This window comes from Diabrotica undecimpunctata, chromosome 6 (genome assembly GCF_040954645.1).
Source record: "Diabrotica undecimpunctata isolate CICGRU chromosome 6, icDiaUnde3, whole genome shotgun sequence".
Taxonomy (NCBI): domain Eukaryota; kingdom Metazoa; phylum Arthropoda; class Insecta; order Coleoptera; family Chrysomelidae; genus Diabrotica; species Diabrotica undecimpunctata.
In genome coordinates, this window is record NC_092808.1 from 57,744,730 (window position 1) to 57,770,015 (window position 25,286).

The 25,286-nt window shown below is 31.8% G+C and overlaps 2 protein-coding genes across 4 annotated transcripts in view; both read right to left on the reverse strand.

Moving 5' to 3' along the window:
• LOC140442663 (GTP-binding protein Di-Ras2) overlaps positions 1-25,286 on the reverse strand; it is a 1,562,201-nt gene that overhangs the window by 335,523 nt on the left and 1,201,392 nt on the right. The gene's annotated exons all lie outside the window — the stretch shown is intronic.
• On the reverse strand, positions 16,268-17,104 carry LOC140442659 (myb/SANT-like DNA-binding domain-containing protein 3). Of its 2 annotated transcripts, none has more exons than XM_072533654.1 (2): positions 16,553-17,104; positions 16,268-16,488 (listed from the first exon to the last, which is right to left on the reverse strand). In XM_072533654.1, exons 1-2 carry the CDS (start codon positions 16,962-16,964, stop codon positions 16,364-16,366), a joined length of 537 nt encoding a protein of 178 aa, XP_072389755.1. In that variant the 5' UTR covers positions 16,965-17,104; the 3' UTR covers positions 16,268-16,363. The 2 variants fall into 2 exon arrangements, with proteins under 2 accessions (XP_072389755.1, XP_072389754.1); XM_072533653.1 differs by having other exon boundaries at positions 16,268-16,494.

A 25,286-nucleotide genomic window follows, 5' to 3' on the forward strand; every position in this document is an offset into this window, starting at 1 on the left:
CATACAAATTTCAGTGCTAGCATAAATTTATGCATAATATCTGAAACAATATTTACTTCAAATTCTTTTAATAATATTTGCAATAATGGTTGCAAGATTAAGTTTGAGAGAAAAAATTGAAATTAAACGTCTTTTGGGAGATAACGATAGAAGTGCCAGGGAAGTGTGTACAATATTTAATGACAGACATGTGAATCATCCTAATATTAGTTGCGGTACGGTAAACAAAATTAATAGAATATTTAATGAATATGGTGCAGTATCCGAACTAATTTTAAAAAATAACCCGTTACAAAGAAGAAGAGGAAATGATCAAATCATTTTAGATCATTTCAGAAATAACCCTAATGCCAGTTTATATTTGAATGTGCCTCGAGAGAGTATTCGGCGATGTCTTAAAAACGTGTTGTTTACCGACGAAGCCACAGAAGCCACGATCATCACAGAATTGTCGCTATTGGACAGTAGATAATCCCCATTGGTTAAGAAACTGTAAAAGCCAGTATTCTCAAAAAATCAATGTCTGGTGTGGTATACTGAACGAGCGAGTTATTGGTCCTTTATTTTTTGAATAAAACTTGAACTCACAGAACTTTTTATAATTTTTAAACACCGACTTGTTTAATGCTATTCATGAGCTCTCAATTAATAGACCATTAAATTTGTATATCCAGTTAGATGGGTGTTAAGTTCATTACGCCAGAACCGTGAAGCAATGGATAAATGAAAATTTTCCGAACCGTTGGATAGGCTGGGGTAGTCCGTTGATAGATTGGCCACCCAGATCTCCAGATTTCACAATTTTAGACTTCTTTCTCGGGGGAGTTACCTAACAAAAAGTTTAACAAACCCGTACAACAGACGTAAACGAAATTCGTACAAGAATTCGATAGGCATGTGCAGTAATTACACCCTAACAACTAAGAAATGTAATTAGGAATATTCATAAACGCTACGACAAATGTATCCAATTAGATGGTGGATTGGTAGAGGCAACTTGGATTTAAACTAAAATTATGTTTCCATGTTTCTGTTAATACAGAGTGTTTTTTTTCTTACTGAGTTTTAAAATTTTATGTTGTCATAAGTTTGTTATTAATAAATAAACCTTAATAAAATTTTTGTCATAGCTATTTGAAGCCACTCTTAATCCAGTGGCGTAGAAATTTTTTTAATAATATAATCGCTAATACAAATTCTCCATTTTCGACGAAGAAAAAGTATCGTAGAATGTCCTGAAAAATTAACTAAATATTTCATAATTTGTCCCGCAATAGACCTTTTATTACATGACATTAAAAAAAAATTTTGTTAACATCGGTTAGGAACTAATTTTATAGAGGTGTTTCCAATCTAAATGGGTCACACTGTATATGTATATATATATGTATATATATATATATATATATATATGTATATATATATATATATATATGTATATATATATATATATATATATATATATATATATATATATATATATACATCTTTATATCATACCTGAACCATCTGAAAAACCATACAATCCTGAACCTCCTATATCTAGAGTATTTAGAGCTGCATATGGCACGCTTATCTTCATTAATTCTAGCAAGGATTTCAAAAATGTATATATACAAAAGAAATTTTTAATATTTTAAAAGATATATAAATGGGGATTTTACTTATTAATGACATAATCCTGATCCCCTTGTTATTTCAGTCAATTCTGAACCTAAACATACGTGTATATGCACAAACCTGAGCCTAAGAGATGTTGCCAGTTTTAAGTAAAATGGGATTTCTTAGGAAAATTTTCGTATGTGTTTGCTTGAGAGTCAGAAGCAGTATATTTTTACTCTCCCTTAATTGTACATATCCTAAATCCTAAAATATGTAAACAGTACGTCCTGTACCGATTATTTTAACAGCGAAGGCGTCATATCACTACCATAAATAAACCATACGTTCCAGTTCATAAATGTGAAAAATATGAGCTTTGGTTAACGGCGATTTATATCAAAAAAAAAATAAATCAGGAAAGTATTGCATTAATTTATTATCAAAAGTAGCTACATTGGTACATTAATTTGACTCTACTATTTATTATAGCTTAGGTAATAGAAATTTAACTTGCCTACAAACATAAGAATAATGTGATAGAGATCAGATCAAAACTAAAACAAGAAAGTCTTTCAAAACAGTAAAAAAAAATTAAAAACCAACTAAAAAATATTAGAAAATGGGTGTTTAATGTTTAAGTTTTCCTGTATATATATATATATATATATTATATAAACTATAGCTTTGATGCATGTCCATTTTCTTTCTTTAATTACCTCGGGATATTCTTTAATAAGGTGTTGCACTTTTACCTCAATGGAAGGCTTTCTTTTTTTAATTTTGGAAAAGTATTCTGCGATAATTCTTTTTTATTGTTTTGTCCATGATCTTCTATCAATAAATATTTTCTTTTTTAAATTGCCAATCTTTTTTTGAAGTTCTTTGTTATTATCTCAGTTAGCTGAAGTAGATGGAATCTCGCAAGCGACGTTTAGATTATCATGAGTATCCAAGATATTTTCCATTTCTTCCTCTTCCGCATCAGAGAGAGGAGCTAAGTTAATGTTAGTTTCGTCTAATGTTTTAACTTTGTATTTTTCAGTTTAGAAAAAAAGTTTAGAAATTTTAGCCGTTTGATATACTTTGACAAACGATAATAATTGCAATGCATTTGTAATGTGTGTCATTTGTAATGAATTTGCTTAATTGCTCCATATCATTATTGGAAAATTGAAGAAATTGAATAATGGTGGCCAAATGCTTTCGAAGTTTTGTTGCTGTTATACTCGCAGGTCTCTCCAACTGACATTTTTTGGCATATTTATGAATAATTTTAGTTTCATCAACATTTCAATTTGTGAAATAATTCTTCTGTAGATGTTTGCAAAAAAAATATTAAGTTTCTTGAGGTCGTTAGTAAGCACCTTGTTCCATTTATTTTGATTTAAATTGGTACATGTTGAGCAGAAACTTCATTACACCATTGGGATTCTAAAATACTTTTTAATATTTTAAGTTCTTTTCTCTCATCGCTTGGGTTTTCTATCTGAACAAGAATAATATATGCTAAGTCGCAACATTTTCTCATAAGTGTCCCAAAATTTATGGCCAACGTTGGTGACTCATAATTATTTGTTTCTGGGTTATATTTTTTTATTTTATTAACTCCAGAAATTATTAGTTGAACATGCTTTGGACGAAGAATATCTATAAGTTTCTTGATATCAGGATTCTGTAGTCTTGTAGTCTAAGAGTTTTGCGAGTCTTCGCATATTTTGTCTTACCAAATCAATTTTGCCTTTACTCTGACGGCCTTTTATGTCGTCTGCACGCATTCTGAAGAAAATTTTTGATTTTAATAAATCATTACGTTTAAGAAAATGGTGTAGAAGCAAAGTAGTTTGTTCGTCGCTTTGGGACGTTTGTCTTCTATTATTTTTCTCATCATAATTAGACGGACAAATTTTGGTATGCTTAAATAAAAATTTTTTCTTATCTTTTTCTTTAAGTTTCATAAAGCCAATCATCTCTCTTTTAAATTAACCTTATGACATAATATGTTAACTACGTCAATTTCTTCTAAGTGCGATTTAGAAATATGTCTAGCAAAATGGAAAACATTCCCGTGCTCCGCTCTATCAATCACTTCTTCAAGTATTAACGAATCGTTCTCACACTGTTTGCTGTTACAGATTTGTGGATGGCTCTTTTTTGTGGCATTTTTAAATTTGAGAACTGCAAGAAAGAGTCAAAGTTTAACCAAATTTAAGAACAATTAAACAAAAAAATAGCTACCCATTTTTTTAGCTCGGCCGTCTTCTGATGGCATATAATTAGGATATTTATGGAATCGTCGTCATCCTCTATAAATTCACTTTTGGATGTGTTAGACGAGTTATTAATTTTTTTTTTCTGTAGAAACACAGCATTATTATTTTCCGCATAGGAATCACATTCGTCGGATAAAAAATCCATATTTATTGCTTGATCTGGGTCCCTATGTTATTAGATTTGTATGTTCTCGAGATATTCCCACTTTCATCATATTAAATAGAAGAAATCAGCTTAAAATTTTTTGTCACTCAATAATTTACAACTAACCTATTTTGACACCCATTCTTTTTGAAATAAGATAGTTATATTTCTTTGAACTTCCAAATATTAACTCTTTTCGAGATATTTTAATATTGGTAATTTAGCACATGATTAATGTTTTGAATGTCGAAGAAGTGTAACATTTTGATACAAAAGGATTAGAATTTCTCTGTAAATACAGGAAATTTATTTAAAAAAATATATTTTATTCTTCGAGCTTAATAGATTAGAAAAAAGCATTTCAGGCCCATTATTATTAAGTAAGTATATAAAATATTATTTAAACTTGGCCAATTTACTTTCGTTAAACGTTGCTCTTTTTCGTCTTTCCCCTTTCCATTTTTCTCTTTTGAACTTTAAACTTTTGAATCTTTATTTACGTGTATCTGAGAAATTGGATATAAGCTGCTCTCCGAATTTTTCGAGCAATAATCAAAGTGTATTTTTTCTACGTTTTTGTTTAAAAATTATACATTTAATCTTTAAATCCTTTCTCATTCTTTGCTTTTCTGGTTCATTTTGCACAGGATGTTTCAAAACTATTTTGAAAAATTTCAGGGGTATGATTGATAGATGAAAAGTTCTCCTCATAAACAGTTCCCCTTTGCGCTATTGTTAACTAATAGAGACAAAGGTTTTAAACTTATTAACCTAAATAACATGTAATAGTGCTAATTTAGTCAAATTCGTCTGAGATACTGACAGTGATAAAATACTAATTTAAAAATATAAACAGGAAGACATCAAGGTCCATTAGTTAGATATACTTTTCTTTCTAAGATAATTCCCCTAGAGGTTTATCGAAGTACTTTTAAAACATCTTGCATAACAGTTAGCAAAAAGAAGATGACGTGATTTCTCTTACTTGGGATGCCCTATATAAAATGAATTTAAACAGGAACTCAATATTTTGAGATATCGCAGACTACTAAAAACATTTCATAAGCCGTCTAAAATGATGTATCACAGAATTCCCCTCTATTAATTACGTTTTTGGTTAAAAAAATAAAAACTTACTTTTTTTTAAACATTATTTAGAACAAATCCTAAAAACCGGATAATATGATCATCCCAAATTGCAAATCAGCTTCTTTCGATAAGAAAATCGCCTATAATAATTTTTAATAAACTCTTGACACAGCCTTTTTGTAAATATGAATTAAAATCAAGAATAACTATTTTACTTGGACACCCTGTACCTCTGTTAATATTAACTTATATAAATAAGCACAATTCATCTAGATTTTTAAGCCAAAGTGCTCAAAATGATAATTTAGTTTAATACCTTTGGTATAATTAACCTTTCCCTAAATACATATCAACCATCAGTTTACAACGTCCTTTATAATTATTCATTTTTAAACACACCTTCCTGAACCAAAACAAACGACTGTTGCAACTAAATAATAATATCTTATACCATCTATTGAACAGAAATCTCTCTGGCCTTGGCTAAAAATAGAATTCCCCAATTCTCTAAACAAAATAATGACAAAGCAATGTTGCCACATAGTATGGATCAGGATGGTACTAATTGTAATAATGTATATAAAAATCATGTATATTCAAGAAATTGTTTCCAGCGCCAAAGTGGCAAATGGCTGAACTAAAAAATGCAATCCTGAACCACAATACAAACAGGTTTCTCTTGGATTCCGAATGACATATTGAATTGAAAGTTAGGCAGTTTTGTCCGCTGATGGCACCACTAATTAAAAAAAATGATTTAATTTGTAAATTTTAAATCATATGTCAGTTATATAAGGAAACCAATCCTGAACCAATATACAGGTTCAGGATCGTAAACGGGGTTCAGGTTTGTGCTTAAGTTTTACTATCGAAGGCTCAGGATTGTACTAAAAACAAATATATATATATATATATATATATATATATATATTTATATATATATATATATATATATATATATATATATATATATATATATATATATTGTTATGATGTGTTTTTTGTTTGAATGATGAGCAATGAGTATTTTTAATAATATAGGGTTTTTATCGCGGTTCTCAAAGAATTAGCTTGTAAGTACTTTTTTAAATTATCTTTATTATAACTATTATGAAACACACATATATATCTAACCTAGCCAATGTAAATTTAAAATAAACTATCTTTAAATTGATACTCTTATAAAACTAATTAAATTCTATAGACAATCTAAAATTTAAACAAAACTATCTTCAAAATTGAAATTGTTATGACACTAACTAAATTATATTAACAAAATTTTGTACCTTTCTTTCACTGAATGCCTAAATGAACTGTTTTCCACTATATATATTCTAATCACCACTGAAAGTCTTCGTACTTCGGTTATCCTTGTTTTTGTGAAATTTCTTTTTCCAATTATCAGCTTCTAATAATTTAAGATATATTTTTCTTCACCAGCATTTATATACCACCAATCAAACCAGCAAACAGCATTTATATTTATTCTTCTTTTCAATATACCAATATCCAATTATTATAAGTTGATTTATATTAATCTCCAACCATAATATAATTTAATTTCTTCCAATATACTTTTATAATCTCCAATAATTATTTGTGTATAATTATAAATGTGCATTAATTATATGCATAATTTTTAATCTTCATTTAACTCACTATATTAAACAATTCGACTATTTGTACCTGATTCACTGACTCCAACTAACTTTCATATTTCTTACTAAACTTTTCTGACTGACTTCTTGAAAATTCTGAACAATTTACTTCAATATTCACTAACTAATTGTATCTTTCTACTAACTTTCATAATAAACTGGCCTGACTTCTGACTAAAAACTTAAAAACTTCTTAAAACTCTTCTGACTGCACTATCTAAAACTTTTCTGACTAAAAACTTTCAAAAACTGCCATCTTGAATCCAAATCACGGGTATTTATATGTTTTTGGATTTCTAGAACCATCTCGTAAGATATCATGTTCTATTCAGTTCTATTTAATACATGTCTGAATTTTCTGGAACAAACCATTTCGCAAACATGGCCATCTCCGGAGATCCAGAGAATTCCATTCTTTTCTATTAATAATTTTGTTTACATTTAGGCTTTTCAGATCAGAATATATAATTAAATTAGTAACTAACACTCTAATTTAATAAAATACACATTTCAAACAATATATTATATAACCCCACTTTTATTCGTAATTATGATTCTTAATTTGACACTTGGAGTATGTATAGTTGGTTGCCTAGGCACATGGCTCACTTAAATCTCTTTACAACATCATAACTACTAAAATACAACTTTTTACAATTATTATATGCTATTTTTTTAAAATGCCCTCACATAAATATATTTTTATAAATTCTCTAGTATATAACTTATTTAAAACAACCAATATCTAATATTATGTGGTATATAACTTATAAATTATTTTCTATAAACCCTAATCGTCACAATATATATATATATATATATATATATATATATATATATATATATATTATATGTTCGGATAAATTTCCGCGGTCAGATGAATGAAAATTACTTACGCCCAGTTCCACCAACGCGATTTAAGTTAAAATTTGATCTTAAGAAATAATTTTCACTTAAGTCCGTTGAGTTTCGTTCCACCAACTAAAAATTTTTACTTAAGTACAAATATTTTTGCTTAAGCTTAAGTCAGCTACTATGACGACTTAAGAAAAAATTTTAACTTGGACTATGCATTGAAATGCATCTTCTGTCATATATTGACACATAAGTGAGGTTAAATTTCTTCTGTTGATCGTCGATGTTAGGTTAACTCGTATTTTTTTGGTCTAATTTGGTTTTTAATTTTTATATTCTTATTATATAGTATATAGTATATCGTAGTATAGTAATCTATAATATAAAAGTAGGAAGTAGGTTTTTGTGTTGATAGGATTTTTATTTTTATATTTTTTTGTTGTAAATTCCACCAAAGTGTATAGTATAGTTTATAGTGTATATATAGAATATAGTGTGTGACTTTGAAAAGATGGATCTGGGCGTTTTGGATTTCGATGCGGAAGATTTATTTGGTCTTGATGAGTACAATCAGATGGAAAATCAATTGAATGAAGTAGATCAAGTAGATAATTTGGTTATAAGAATCCCAAGACATGTCAAACGCACAAGCTATTTTGAGACATATACCAATAAAGAATTTTTTGAAAGATTTCGATTATCAAAAAACAGTGCGTTTGAAGTATTATCTCAAATAGAAGAACATCTGCAGTTTACTAGTGCAAGGTAAGGCAAATATAAAATTAAATAAGTTTAAAGGGCTTTACACTAAAATTTTTGCTTGTTTCAGAAATAAATGTTTAAGTCCCATGAACCAATTTTTAATTTGCCTAAGAGCATATGCCACAGGAGGACATTTATTAAGCCTAAGTGACATCTTTGGACCTTCAAAGTCCTCTGTCTGCAGAATTGTTCAACGGGTTACCCCCTTAATAGCATCACTGAGACCTCGCTACATCAAATTACCAAATAATGTAGAAGAAGTTCGGGAGCAACAAAATAAATGGTATGAAATAAGAGGATTCCCAAGAGTGGTTGGATGCATTGATGGTACTCATATCAAAATAACATCACCTGGTAAGATTGTTTATTTAGAAAGTCACTGAACTACTGCATATAGCTATAATAATGCTGCTATTTTGTTATAGGGGGCAATGATGCAGAAATTTACAGGAACAGAAAAGGCTATTTCAGTATTAACGTTCAAGCGATATGCTCAGCTGAAGGTCTGTTCCAAAATATAACAGCACGATGGCCTGGATCTGCGCATGACCAAACTATTCTAAATAATTCAGTAGTAAAACAAAGATTTATAAGAGGAGATTTTGCAAATGGAGTTTTATTAGGTGAGCATCTTATATTACAAAAGAAACATTAGCCAGTGTGTACAATGGTTATAAAATCACAAAACTAAAAAGCAGGTATTAGATTCAATCTGAAGTAGATAATTTTGTTGTTATTTCTTTTTTATATTTGTCTATCCATTTTATACAGGACTATAGTCAATCTTTTGGTATCCTTTGATATGAGATCCCACTGGTGACATGATCACCAAAATTAATATTGAGTGATGTCTGTCTGAAATTAATTCAATAGCCACACATTGTGCTCACCTAAATGTAACTAATAATCAGTAATAAATTACAATACTTTTAGGGGATGGTGGCTACACATGCACCAACTTCTTGTTAACTCCTCTCAGGGATCCACAAACAAATGCAGAAAGGAGTTATAATGAAGCTCACATAGGAACTAGAGTAAAAGTGGAACATTTGTTTGGTGTTTGGAAGCGGAGATTCCCTATTATAGCATATGGATGCCGTCTAAATTTAAGAAATGTACTAGCAATTATTGTTGCTACAGCTTGTCTACATAATGTAGCAGTCAGGCAAGGCGAACCACAACCTCCAGCCAATGATGATATTGGTGAATACATTGTGATGGATGACAATGACATTGTGCCTGCAGGAAACAGAAATAATAATAATATTAGAAGACATTTTATTGAAAATTATTTTACTCAAGCTTAATTTTAGTTATAATAAAAAATACCAAAAGCTATTTAATTTAATTATACTGTGAATATCATTTGAAGTCTTTGTTATCAATTCTAAAGCTTTACTACACTCCACATATTTTCATTTGTATTTCTCTTCTATGTTTTTATGTACCCATTCCATCCACTAAGTTATCAAAAAAATCTATATTATATTCGGCAAAAAAATTATACAACCATCTTCCTTTACATCTTAAATCTACAAATTCTTTCCTTAAGTTCCATAAATTGACAAAAGCCTATCTATCTGAAAGACCTTATTATTCAGTGGAAGAGTTTCTCAACGAATAATTAAGAAAGTTCAGTTCATTTAGGTACAAGTAATATATATTATATATATATATATATATATATATATATATATATATATATATATATATATATATATATATATATATATATTTGGGTATCACATGCAGCAGCTTAAACTTATTCGTAAACTAGTTCATAAGGTTTTATTATGCAATTTGCAATATAGTGAAATTTTGCAATGGATTGTGTATTTTATGTTTTATTCTGTGATATTGACGATTTATGTAATTTTAGTAAATTTTAATTGTAATTATTATTCCTTTTTTTTAACATATAAGCTTTGTCCATAAAATGTATATATATATATATATATATATATATATATATATATATATAGTAGTATATATATTTGTAAATGTTTCTGTATACTTCTTTAGCTGTGGTACTGCACCATCAGGTGTCTTTATTTATTCTCAAACTTCTTTCCTGATTTTTTTCCAAGTATTTCAATAGCAGTATTTTTAAGGATAGCACAAGCAACTTATGTTGTTGGTTTACTGTCTCACTAATTATTACCTTGATGTCCTTACATTCATGTATATCTTCTTTTCTTATAGTGAAACTCTATTTGTGATTGGCTTTGTCTCCTTTTAATAAGTTGAGTTTCTTTTGAAAAATGTGTTTCACAGCCATATCTAATGTTGTTGCTTATTCAAGCTTATCATTGCCAGCTTCATTTCTAGTTCCAAAGTCTAGTCCTCCACATATTGCTTCATATCTTGTCTTGTATTTGCCTACATGTGCATTAAAATCATGTATTATAACTTTCTCCTCTTACGGAATATTACTCTCACCCAGCTCTGTTTGAGGAGGGGCATATATACACAACATTAATACATCTTTATCAAGTACAAGTTTCACTGATATTATTCTATCACTCATTCGTACAACTTCTACTAAATCAGCTGTTATATCAACTCTATTCCTAGTATTACTTTTCCCTACATATCACAATTTGTATCCTTCACCTAGTTTGTGTATTATAAACGAATATGTATTGTAAACAAATATAGAATATAAGTATTATACTTCGCAAAAATCATGTAAATTTTATTACAGTAGATAAATAAAAATAATAATGTAATAATGACTTTTTATTCAGAATATTTACATTTTTTTATTTTACTCTCGAGAGCTTCATTCTCGAGCTGAATTTTTCTCTTCTGTTGCAACAAAATGTCCACCTCTACTTCTTTTTCTTTTAACTGTAGAGCTTGGAGTTTTGCTTGAAAAGCTCTTTCCTCCTTCTTAATTTCCACCCTCTCTTTAATTTCCTCAATCTGGTACTGCAGATACTGGGCCTTTAACTCTACTATTTGTGGTAGATCATCATCATTTGTGTTCCTATATTTTTTTTGGTGTTTTAATTTATTTTTTGGAGTTTGAATCACCTTTAGTACATCTTCATCTTGTGAATCTGGAAAAGGTACAAATATTTAACTAAAGCCTAATGCTCGAAACAATTATGATTGTAAATCTAATGTTAGGATTATACTACAATATTACATGGTAGTATGTAGAATGTGAGTTTATAAAGTGTTAAAATTATTTCGTAAGGAACATGTGAGCATATACAACTTATTTATTAAAAAAATACATTGAATTTGTTGTGATGTATCAAAAAAGTATTTTAATACATGTAGCGCCATCTTTGGATTAATGTTTGTAAACACTCGATGTATGGCGTGTTGCCAATATTGATTATTACAATAAAGTTGAAGTCGTTGCTATCGAACGAAACATGGCGTTTGTTGTTTCAATGTACCCCAGAAAATCCTCACTTCCACTATAATTTTCAAGAGGTTATGGGCCCAGCATTCAGTTTTAGTTCTATAACCTGAAGGTATCAGTTGTGAGTTTTTTTGGTAACGTAGTCACGTAGGGTCGAGTGAAATTCGCAGTTTGTTTTGTGGACTGAAAATGGCGGCTACGAATTATTTAGCCAGTGTGCCAAAATTAATGGGTCGCGAGAACTATGATGATTGGTCTTTTGCGATTGAAAACGTTTTTGTGCTCGATGGTTTATCGAAATGCCTGGAAGAAAATGGTGAAACAAATGCAGACACGCAGAATAAAGCGAGGGCAAAGCTATGTTTATCCATTGATCCATCCATTTATGTGCATATTCGAGAGGCGGCAACGGCATTGGATGTGTGGATAACATTAAAAAAACTTTATGGCGAGAAAAGTTTTACACGAAAAATTGATTTACTTAGGACTCTCATAAGTTTGCGGTTGGATAATTGTGACAGTATGGAGAATTATATAGGGCAGATGATTGAAACAGCCCAGAAATTAACTCGGAGTGGATTCGAAATTACTAGTGAGTGGATTGGTTCATTGTTGCTTGCAGGATTGCCAAACAGATTCACCCCAATGATAATGGCACTGGAACATTCTGGAATTCAAATTACAGGGGATGCAATAAAGTCCAAGTTAATTGATATGCAGAAAGATGGAACTAGTAGGAACGCGGGCAGCGAGAAATCTACTGGTAGTGCTTTTGCCAGTCAAGGCAAGTTCCGAAAACATCCCAAAGATGGCGGTGGCAGTGTTAAAAATGACAATAAAGAACATGTGATTTGTTTTGGATGTAAACAAATAGGTCATTACAAAAACAAGTGCCCAGTTTTGAAAAGGGATTTTGAGAGTTTTCGAAAACAGCAGAAAAAACCGGAGGATAAGAGTGCTTTCAGTGCGGTCTTTTTAAATGGTGAATTTAACAATTCAGATTGGTATATTGACTCTGGAGCAAGTGTGCATTTAACGTCAAGAAATGACTGGATAAAAAATGCATCCCAGGATATACAGCTCAAAGAAATTTTAGTAGCCAACAATGAAAAAATGCCAGTGTTGTGTGCTGGAGAAGTAGAGTTAACTACAGTAAGTAGCAATAAAAACTTTGACATTGTAGTTAAAAATGTTCATTATGTACCCAATATTACAACCAATTTACTGTCAGTTAGCCAGTTGATTTTAAATGGTAACAAGGTTGTTTTTAACCAGAAGGGTTGTGAGATTTTTAATAGTAAAGGTACAAGTGTGGCTACAGCTGATTTGATTAATCAAGTGTATAGACTTAATTTTGTTAAGTCTCAGCCAGTGGCGTTCTCTATGTATGCTCAGGACTGTTGTGATTTGTGGCATAGACGTTTTGGTCACATCAACTTTAGAGATTTGGCTATAATGAGGAACGGAGCAGTTGAGGGCTTGAACTATAAAGGGCAGGCAAGTTTGCATAATATGTGTCAAGTGTGCTGTGAGGGAAAGCAGACTCGGTTGCCATTCAAGAGTAGTGGAAATAGTGCTGCAGAATTGCTCGAGGTTGTGCATGGTGATTTATGTGGTCCCATGGAGATGATGTCCATCGGAGGATCTAGATATTTTTTGGTTCTTGAAGATGACTTAAGTAAGATGGTTTTTGTTTATTTTTTAAAATACAAAAGTGAAGCTCTAGATAAGTTTAAGGAATTTAAATTGCTAGTTGAGAACCAAAAAGGGCACAAAATCAAATGTTTTAGGTCTGACAACGGAGGAGAATTTTGTAGTGCTGACTTTGAATCTTTTTTAAGTAGTAATGGTATAACACATCAAAAAACAAATCCTTACACCCCAGAGCAGAATGGTACTTCGGAGAGAATGAACCGTACCCTGGTGGAGAAGGCGAGGTGCTTACTATTCGATGCAGATTTTCCTAAGCAGTTTTGGGCTGAAGCCATCAATACTGCTGCATACTTAAGGAACAGATCTGTGGTCAGAGGTCTTGAAGGTAGAACACCATATGAACTCTTCTATAGTAAAAAGCCAGATGTGAGTCATGTTCGAATCTTTGGTAGTGAGGCAATGGTTCATGTACCCAAAGAAAAAAGGCAGAAGTTTGACAAAAAGGCAGAGAAGATGTTCTTGGTTGGTTATGGTCAAAATGTGAAGGGCTATAGGCTCTATGATCCCATTAAGAAGAGTGTAATTACCAGTAGAGATGTGGTCATTAATGAAAAACCAAAGCTGCTGAAAAACTTTGATTTTTTAGGATCACCAAGCAATGATATTGCAGTGACAGAGGTATTACCTCAAGTGGGGGATCCAGACCAAGGTAAATTCCCAGATAGACTGTCAGATGAGGAAGAATACCATGATGTTTTGGATGATGACCTCGGAGATGATTCAAATGACTCGGAGTATGTTCCAGACATAGTGATCACACCAGAAATACCAAGTACATCAAGACGATCCGACAGAACCAAGAAGCCTAAGGTCTTCAAAGACTATGTGACATTTCAATGTCATAAGCAGCAGGAAGTAGATCTGGAAGATATCCCATCCAGTGTGTCAGAAGCTCTATCCAGACCAGACTCGGCCAGATGGAAGAGGGCCATGGATGAAGAGATGCTATCTTTTGCAGAAAATGAGGCATGGGAGTTGGTCGATACTCCAAAAAGTGGAACTTTGGTTGAGTGCAAGTGGGTTTTCAAAACCAAAATTGATTGTGATGATCAGGTGTGTTATCGGGCTCGTTTAGTGGCTAAGGGGTACACTCAACGTGAAGGTGTGGACTATGAGGAGACGTTTTCTCCTGTAATAAGGTATTCAAGTTTACGATTGTTATTAGCCTTATCTGTAAAGTTAGATTTAGATGTTATTCACTTGGACGTGAAGACAGCTTTTTTAAATGGTGACTTGCAAGAAACAGTGTTCATGCATCAACCAGAATGTTATGTTCTTAAAGGTAATGAAAATAAAGTTTGTCATTTAAAAAAGGCCATTTATGGATTAAAGCAGTCTTCTCGAGCCTGGTATCAAAAAGTGAATGAAATTTTGATTAGCCTAGCATTTAATAAATCAGATTATGAGTCATGTGTCTATATTAAAAAAATTGATAAGAGTTTAGTTGTAGTGGCTCTATATGTTGATGATTTTATAGTTTTCAGTAATGATAAGGTCCAAACTGATTTATTAAAGGCAGAATTATGTTCAAAATTTAAAATTAAAGACTTAGGTCAGTTAAAATTGTGTCTTGGTATGAAGATTCATAGGGATAAAGATACTATTAGATTAGACCAGAGTGCATATATTGATCAGTTATTAAGAAAGTTTAATATGGAGGAATGCAATGTTGTCAGCTCACCAATAGATAATTTTGATTTTACAGAAAGTAATTGCTTAGAAAAAGTTAAAAATCCTTTATATCAGAAATTAATTGGTAGTCTAATGTTTTTAGCAGTTTTGACAAGACCAGATATTGCATATAGTGTAAGTTTTTTGAATCAATTTAATAAAAGTCATAATGAGTATCACTGGAAATGTGCTAAAAAGATATTGAGGTATTTGAAGGGGACTAAAGACATTTGTTTGACTTATAAAAGGGATGATTTGGATTTAACAGGGTTTGTTGATGCTGATTGGGCCTCAAATAAGTTAGATAGAATATCTTACACAGGTTTTGTTTTTAAACTTTCGGGTGGTGCGATTTCTTGGAAGAGTGTTAAACAGAAATCAGTGGCTCTTTCTAGCACTGAAGCGGAGTATGTAGCTTTAGGGGAGGCTACTAAGGAAGCCATTTACTTAAGGAATTTGTTGTCAGAAATTCAAGGAAGACTGGATTCAGTTGTTTTGTATAATGACAATCAAGGGGCTCAGAAGTTGTGCATAAATCCAGTATTCCATGAAAAGACAAAACATATTGACATTCGCCACCATTTCATCAGAGAGGCTATCCAAAATAATGTTATTGAGTTGAAGTATTTGAGTACTGATGAAATGTTGGCTGACATCCTTACTAAAGGGTTGAAAAATGTTAAAAATTCTAAATTTAGGCTAGGTTTGGGTTTGAAAGTTTAGATATTTTTTGATAAGTGGGGGTGTTGTGATGTATCAAAAAAGTATTTTAATACATGTAGCGCCATCTTTGGATTAATGTTTGTAAACACTCGATGTATGGCGTGTTGCCAATATTGATTATTACAATAAAGTTGAAGTCGTTGCTATCGAACGAAACATGGCGTTTGTTGTTTCAATGTACCCCAGAAAATCCTCACTTCCACTATAATTTTCAAGAGAATTATGTATGCCCATTTATGTGACTCATATTTGGTTATAAAATAAATGATTTTTTTAACTATCAGCAACTACCATAGTATTGATACTACTAATCATATTTATTGATTTGTGTAACAGGCTATATTTTTTAAAACCTTTTTTTTATGGCAAGGCTTATATATATGTATGCTTATTTGTTGTTTATTCTTTAATATCTGAAGGTGAAATCCTTCTTTCATTGGATATTATAATTTTGTTTTGAACCCTTAACATTGATACATTTGTAGATCAGTTTACAATGTTACTTACCTTTGCAAATCTTTAACTCTTTGCAGTTTAAAATGGTATTAGCTTTTGGTATAGCAACTGTTGATGTACCACTGTAGGAAGTGCTTTCTGTAGGAGTACAGTTGTTTGTTTCATGTTCTGTCTCTAAAAACAAGAAAATTTGAAATAATATGAATTATATTAAATACTGAAGATTACATACCTGTTAGTAGAAAATGATCTTTGTCCCATACAGCTTCATCATCATATGGATTCTCTAAACCCGTAACTGTTTTAAAATTTATAATTTCTAGGACTGTTTCATCAGGTTCATTTTGCGGCTGGAACGGCCCTCCTCCTGTTTTAAATCTATTTATTTTTATATTTGCTGCTGCCTGTCTCTCCAATTGTTTTAAATTGGCCCAATATTTCTTTAGTTGTTCTTTGGATCGAAAGGTATTTAAACCTTTCGAATTAAATTCGAAACTTAATTTCTCCCATCCCGCATCTTTATCTTTGGCAGACACACCGTTAGTTTTTTTGTTTTCAAGAATATCCTTGTATTTGGATACCAAAGATATTAATTCCTCCTTTTCTTGAGAAGAAAAGTTAACTCTTTTGTTGACTTTTTCCATGCTTCCAAACTAATATTTAACTGACTAAAACTATTTCACCGACAACAAAACTACAACTATTAACTTAACTTTTAAAACTATCACTAAATTTTTAACTTATAGTTTATAATATTATTATAGTTAATAAAAAGAAAGCAGATCACGAGGTCACAATAACAGTAAATAGTAAATATTTAAAATGACTGACATTGAATTAAAGACAGCATCAAAAATGACACAAATGTTCTTCTTTTTTTTCTTTTTTTGTTGTTTCTGTATTAATAACCAGTCAAGAATTTAAGAATTTCTGACAATTTTGCAAAGTTGGTATTTCTGAGACCTTAAGTTTTGTCTTGGTTAAGTTAAGTAAAAACTTGTATGGTGGAACGCAAATTACAGCTAAGAAATTTTTTTGACTAAGCAAAACTTAGGTAAGATTTTACTTAGATCACGTTGGTGGAACCGGACGTTAGTTCTCAATTTGGAGCCTTTATCAAGAGTGATACGGTTCGGTTCGAGTTCGGGGTCTCAATCTGCCTACTCCCCTCACTCGAGACGTACCAGTATCGTGTTCTATATTGCAAGAACTGTCTCTCGGCACCGAGGTCTCAATCTGCCTATTGTCACTCGACACTGTCTTTCTTCGCGAAGAGTAACGATTCTCAAACAGTCACTTTCTGACAAATTTCGATTTTTTTGCTGCTAGTGGTTCATTTCAAAGAAAAAACACTTAATAAACTTGAAAAACCCCTTTAAACGTTCGGTACAATGTAATCCAACCCAACTAAATTCGAAATAAAATGAAGCACAATTAGCATGCTTTTAATTTTTTTGCAAAAAATGGTAAAAGTATCAGCGCTTTTTACCGTTATTTCGATAAATTTTACAATATAATAGGAGTAACAATAATATATTAGCACAAAAATCGAAACTTTAAATATTTGATTTACCAGGGTTTTTAAAATTATGCGTTAATTTTGGAGCGCAGTGTATATAAACGGTGTTCTTCAAAAAAACATAATTTCACTTAACTAGACCGCACGTCGGACACCTCCCAGAAAGTTAAGTCAGGAACCGTCTCCGCTTGCCACCTCGTAACAGCGCATGTTAGATTAATCCAGTCTTACACTCTGTTGGCATTAATGAAACTATTACGGAAAGTAATAGGAATTATCAGAGGAAGTCATAATTAAAATACTTGGGATATATTACGTGACGAAATCGTTACAGCCTTATGCGTGATAGTTATACACTTTACTATTTGTATATTTGTAGTATTATTTCTTGAAACATAAATTATATCAATCTCCTGGTTAGCAGACAATTCACAGCATATTTAATATTTATATATATATATATATATATATATATATATATATATATATATAGATATATACATATATATATATATATATATATATATATATATATATATAATGAGTAAGTTCCAAAAGAACTAAATCTTTTGGTCACGAGGATATCGGTCAAAGGAGAAATAAAAGGAAATCACAGTTCCATTCCTATATTTGAAGACGTTTCGCTTATTGTATTTACAAGCTTCATCAGTTCAATCTAAAAAAAAACGGTGGTAGGCAAGAATATAAAACATAGAAAAAAAACTTAGGAATGGTGAGTGAAGAATGATAAGGTGTAAAACAAACACACCATTCTCTTGGTAACCGTGGTCAAAATATTAAAATGGTGGCGTTAAAATAGTAGCTAAATGTTCATAGTAGCATTCATGTATAACAACGAGAGAAAATTCTACTGTAAAAGTGAAAGAAATGAATAAAAACTACTACGAATCATTATAAAAACCCGTTACATTGCACGTAAAAAAACTTTTAACAGTAAAGTGTAGAGATGAAAACAAAAAATTGACAAAACACACCGGCACAAAGCTGTTGTTATAACAAAGTTAACATTTAAAAAAGATTTTATACTTCACTTTAGGGCGCATCTCAAAATTAAAGAGTTCTAACCGGAAAACGAATGTTAAGTTGTGAAGTAGTTGTGTGTCTTTCATGGTTGTGTGTTGAGACAACTTATTGGAGTGTGAGACAAGCACGCGCAATACACAAGAGCGCAAACCAACAACGCAGAGGACGCTGAAGGAAATAAAATTTTTGAGTGGAAATGTCTACAAAACCAATAGGTAGTGAAGAAAGGTTGAAGTCTGAAATTTATTATGGCGATTTAGTCAAGGAAGGAGAATATAGATTGTAAAATAAGTAAAGGTTTAAATATAAATTAGGAATGAATCAGTATAAATGTATAAAGGTTGGATATATAAGGAAGTACTTCTTCTTCAAGTGCCATCTTCGTTCCGAAGGTTGGCGATCATCAGGGCTATACGTATTTTCGAAAGTGCTGACCGAAACAATTCGTTGCTGCTACAGCTATACCATTCCCGTAGATTCTTTAGCCAGGAGTTTCGTCTTCTTCCTATGGACCTTTTTCCTGCTATTTTCCCTTGCATAATTATTCGAAGCAGTTCATATCTTTCGCCTCTTGTAATGTGTCCCAAGTATTGGGAAATGTGAAATGTATGTCCCCAAGGAAGTACTGATGGGGAATAAAAAGAAGGTTGATAGGTAGCTGGGATGTGATGATAAATGATCAAAGAAAACGAAGATGAAACTGTCAAGATGCAAACGAACGTCGAAAAAATTTCTCATTTGATGTTGGAAAGAAGAGAATGGTATAATAAAGGAGGTTGTCGATGTCAGTACGTTTATTCATGGTGGAAGGATTGAGGAAAATGTGGCACATTTTTAGGAAGCTTCTCTTGAAATGGTTGCTTCTGTACAAAGAATTTTGACCTGTTCATAATCTGGTCGGGGGTCAGACGTAAAAATGTGTTGTGCTAAGGCACTGGAATGTTTTTGGCATCTAATATCACTCTTATGAGAAGTTAGTCGACCTTTAAGGGATCTACTAGTCTGGCCAATGTACCATAGGTTACAATCCACACAGGGGATGTTATAAACCACATTAATCTTTTCTTCCAGCGAGTTTAGAGAAGTTTTGGTTTTAGAGAATAGTTTACGAACTGATCTGATATTTTTAACTCCAATTTTCAGTGGTGCTAATGCTAGAAGTTTTACAAGCTTCTCAATTAAATAAGGGAAATAATAGAGAGAGTAGTAACGTATAGGGGAAGAAGGAACGTTATGGGAGTCGTTATCTGGTGTGCCTACTAAGATGTCAGGTTGGCCCTGTACTTGACTATTGTCATTCAAACTATGTCTGGACAATGTGCAGCTGGTAGAGAAAAGAAATTTATTAATTACATATAATGGATAAGAATTCTGTAATAAAATGGACTTAAGAAGGCTAAGAGAATCCCTTCGGTGAGAAGAATGTGTTAACCTATGAACCCTAAAACTAAGAGCTTGTACGAGGTTGTATTTCTATCTCATCGCATGGCATGAGTGGTAATTAAAAAAACGGTTATTAGCCATTTCTTTTCTATACCAAGAAGTACTTAAACTAAGATCACAACCTTGCATGATACGCATATCTAGAAAAAGAATGCTATTATGACTCTTCAGCTCACAAGTGAACTGTAGATGAGGATCATATGCATCGAAATGTGATAAGGTGCTCCGAACCTTATCTGGTGGAAGTGTCAATATGAGGTCGTCGACATACCTTTTCACAAAAGGAACATGAAAAGTCAAACTGTGAAGCCGATTTTCGACTAAATCATCAAGGACAAAATTAAATAAAATCGGGGAAATTGAGGACCCCATGGGAGTACCAAACATTTGGAGATAAAATTGATTATTAAAAATTAAATAATTTGTCTCAAAAACAAGTTTCAGCAAATCAGAAAAGACTTCCTCAGAAATATCAAATATTATAAATATATATATATATATATATATATATATATATATATATATATATATATATATATATATATATATATATATATATATATATATATATATACATGTGGTCCTTAAGTAATTGTACAAAAAGAAAAAGTAGATTCTACGCTCTAAAATATTACGATTTAATCCAAATTGCTTTAATAAAATATTGATATTAAGAAAGATAAAGGGTGTTAAAGTGCAAAATCAAAATTTTATTTTTCGCTATAACTTTTATGTTTGTAAACATTTATGTATAAAAATTTACAACTGGGTACTATTAAATATGGGAAATTATAATTTGATGCACACTTTGATGTAACTAATAGAGTTAGCTGTATTTGGGATAAAAAATATTAAAGACACATTATTTTAACAAAAAAAAAGGTGTACTTGTTAATAACTTCAAAACTCAACAGTTTTCGAGATAATTGCATTTTAAAAATCAGCTGCATAGTTCTGATCTAAGGCAATTACTCCAGGCAACGAAGAAAAAATAGACAAAAACATTAATACTTCTGATTTTGGTATAAAATACCTTTAACTAAAGTTAATAGTTATCGAAATATGAAATAAAATAAATATTTGCGCAGGAAAATAATTAATAATAGGATTTGACAAAATAACAGAAGAATAGGATTTTACATCAAACATTTTACGTTTTATGTTAAAATAAAGTCATAATCAAAACATTTTGTTTACAAACCAATTTAAGAAATAGTTAAATTAAATAACGTAACTTTTTGTCAAAGTAAGTGTTCGATATGTCGACCATTTTCTTTAATTCATTTGTCAATATATTCCATAACAGTTCGTCTCATATTAAATATCATCATTGGTTCTAAAGAAACTGCTGCAGTATTTATTTCTTCTCATAGTTGGTTGTGAATGTTTATGGGATTCTTAGAGACACGTTGTTTTGTTTAATTAAATAATTATATCAATATCTCACCACATTGCCAAGAATTATGACTACCACGACCAATCAAACGTTCAGAAAAGTTGTATTTAAGTATGTTCTGACTGCCTTCTCTCTAGAATGTGGTGGTGTACCATCTTGCATAAACCACATATTTTGGGTTTTTAGCATTTTACAATAGAGAAAAAGTAATACAATGCCATTATAGAAACTTAAGAAGCGGACAACGTCTGAATACGGACACGGCATCTAAAGAAGAAGATGAAATATCTTTTCTCCAATAAGACATTTAGCACCCAAAACAAAGCATTTTGTGATGTTACATTATCACCTTTGAGTTGTTTTAATACGAATAAACTATGAAATATGCTTATCTACAGGTATTCAGTGCTTTACCGCACAAATATCAAACTAAGAATTATTGTGCAGCTGACTTATAAAATGCATTTATTTCGAAAACGGTTGAATTTTTAGGTTACTAACAAGTATACCTTTTCTTTATAAAAATTATGTATCTTTAATATTTTTTAACACAAATAGAGCTAACTTAAAGAGCAAAAAAGTTAAGTGCAAATTTATGCCACACATGTGGCATATGTGGCGCGCCCTCTATTAGTTACATTAAAGTAAGTATAAAATTATAATTTATCCTACTCAAAAGTATCCAACTGCAAATTTTTGTCCAAAAATATTTACAAACGTAAAAGTTATAGTGAAAAATAAAATTTTAAATTTCCAATTTAGCACCCTGTATTTTTCTTAATATCAACATTTTATATATATATATATATATATATATATATATATATATATATATATACATATATATATATATATATATATATATATATATATATATATATATATATATATATGTGTGTGTGTGTCATTATTTATTAACTTTGAAAAAATCCTTTATCAAAGGTATATTTATTTAAAAGAATCATTATGGGCTTAATCAAAGCACGTTTTCAGACTAAAAAGTCCACCTTCAGTGCTACTACAAGTACAAAAAAACTACAAAAAATCAAGTGGTGAATGTTAAAAGATGAAAAAGAAGGTCTATTCAGCGCTCAAATAGGGGAAAAAATGTGTTGGAACAGGGAAGGACGTCCCAATACAATTTGAAGAAAGATGGCCAGTATCAATAGAGATAAAGAGGCCAGTATCAATAGAGGGGAATAAGCCACAATTAAAGGTTAAAGTACATTTATTGACGTTTCCATTTTCCACTCCGGAAATCGTTTTTTTTTTTCTAAAAAAAAAGAGAACGATTTCCGAAGTGGAAATTGAAACGTTAATAAATGTACTTTAACCTTTAATTGTGGCTTATTCCAATTTAAATAGTAATTACTTTAAAATGCCACAAGAAAATAGCTTCAGAACAATATAGAGAATATGAAAACATATGGTATGAATTTCGTCAGAGTAGTTTTTTCGACAGTTTCTCTTATATTTTTAAGCTATTTAATTAAAAGAAGTTATTGACTGACAGAACAACGAAAGAAGTAGGTTTCCTAAAGAAAGCTAATGGCAAATTTACGGACACCAAAGAGGAAAGTCTTAGAGAACTGATAAACACGCACTTTCCGTGCTCAAAAATTCTGAATGATGCAGATAGGCAAACCAATAAAGACCAAAGGCTCACTAAACCGAGGTCTACAGATTGGGAAATAGCCACAGCAATCACAAGACCAAACAGAATTAGATGGGCTATAAATAAGTTTCGGTCATATAAGTCTCCAGGGACAGATGGCGTATATTCAATACTATTGCATATGGGATTAGAAATATTGATACCACACCTATGCAAGACAGTTTAGCATGGGGGTCGTACCGGAAATATGGCAAAAGGTCAAAGTGATATACTTGCCTAAGGTAGGTAAAATATTAGACCTAACACCAAAGTCATATATACCGATAAGCCTATATTTTTTTCTAATAAAAACGCTGGAAAGTCTGTTTGATAGGTACATCAGAGACGAAGTAATAAAAGATAATCCTCTAAGCAATCGTCAATATGCATGCCAACCTGGTAAATGTACGGACTATGCGTTGGATGATCTAAATAGGCTTATCTCAAAGCCAATGGAAGATAAAGAGATAACAATAAATTTTTTAGATATAGAAGGGGCATTTAATAATGTTACCTCCAGCTCTTTGATAGGAGCTATGAGTAGACGAGGCGCACCTGCGGTAATATACAGATGGATAAGGGCATCCCTGGAGAATAGAACAGTAATGTCCACTCTGGGTGAAGCAACCATCAATGCAAAAGTAGGTGGATGCTGTCCACAAGGAGGAGTTCTGTCCCCTCTACTTTGGGCAACCTTGGTAGATGATCTCCTCAGAAATCTGTCCACAGAAGGCTTTTATTGTCTACGATATGCTGACGATATAGCAATCGTTGTCAGGGACAGGTTTGCTCAGGTGGTGTCTGAAATAATGCAAGCACCCCTAAATATAGTTGATGACTGGTGTAAACAAGAGAGACTGATAGTCAATGCTCAGAAAACACAAATCGTCAACTTCACCAAAAAAAAACAGCACTCCAAGGCCTAAAACCACCGGTGGTGGGAAGAACAGAGATTTCATTTCCAAAGAAACAAAATACCTTGGGGTATATTTCGATTATATTCTTACATGGAATACTCACATTCTGAAAACCACACAGAAAGCTACTATGTTCCTGGGCAGATGCAGAAGAATGTGCGGTAAGATTTGGGGACTTAACCCCAAAATGACTCTATGGTTATACACAAGGAATATTAGACCCCCATGATAACCTATGGCTCGGTGACGTGCTGGACAAAGACGCAGCAAGTGGGAGCAATAAGGCTGCTAGGTAATAAACAAAGGCTAGCATGCCTGTGTATTACGGGGGCCATAAAAACAACTCCTATTGCATAGTTGGAAGTCCTGTTAAATCTACCACCACCCACTACTTCATATCTTTATACAGAGCGAAGCCAGATCAGTGATGCAAATATTAATCCATAGTTAGCAACATATAAGCCAGATGCATGGTACTGACAACAGAAAGCTAATCGAGGAGCTAAAAGCCAATATTGTGATGGGTATACCTATCGATGCAACAGCTACGAGATATAGCTTTAACAATAAGTTCACAATTAAGATACCAGGCAGGGAAGACTGGAATAAAGGTGTACCCATACAAACTGCTGCTACATGGTATACGGATGGCTCAAGAATATTGGAGGGTGATGGAGCCAACATAGTAGGGACAAATCAAGGAACAAATTTTCCGGTAAGTCTATCTAAGAATGTGACAGTTTTCTAAAGACAGTAAATAAACTAGGAGACCGTAGCAAGGTTACGATAGCCTGGGTACCAGGGCTCGAGGGTCATAAGGGCAATGAAAAAGTAGATGAAATGGCCAAACAAGGCTCATCAATGCCATTCATTGGACCGGAACCATTCTGCGGCGTTGCAAAGTCAGTAACAAGAACGGCTACAAGGAAGTGGGTAGCTCACAAATCTCTGGAATGGTGGAGGAATTTACTACGACAAAGAAAGGCGAAGCAG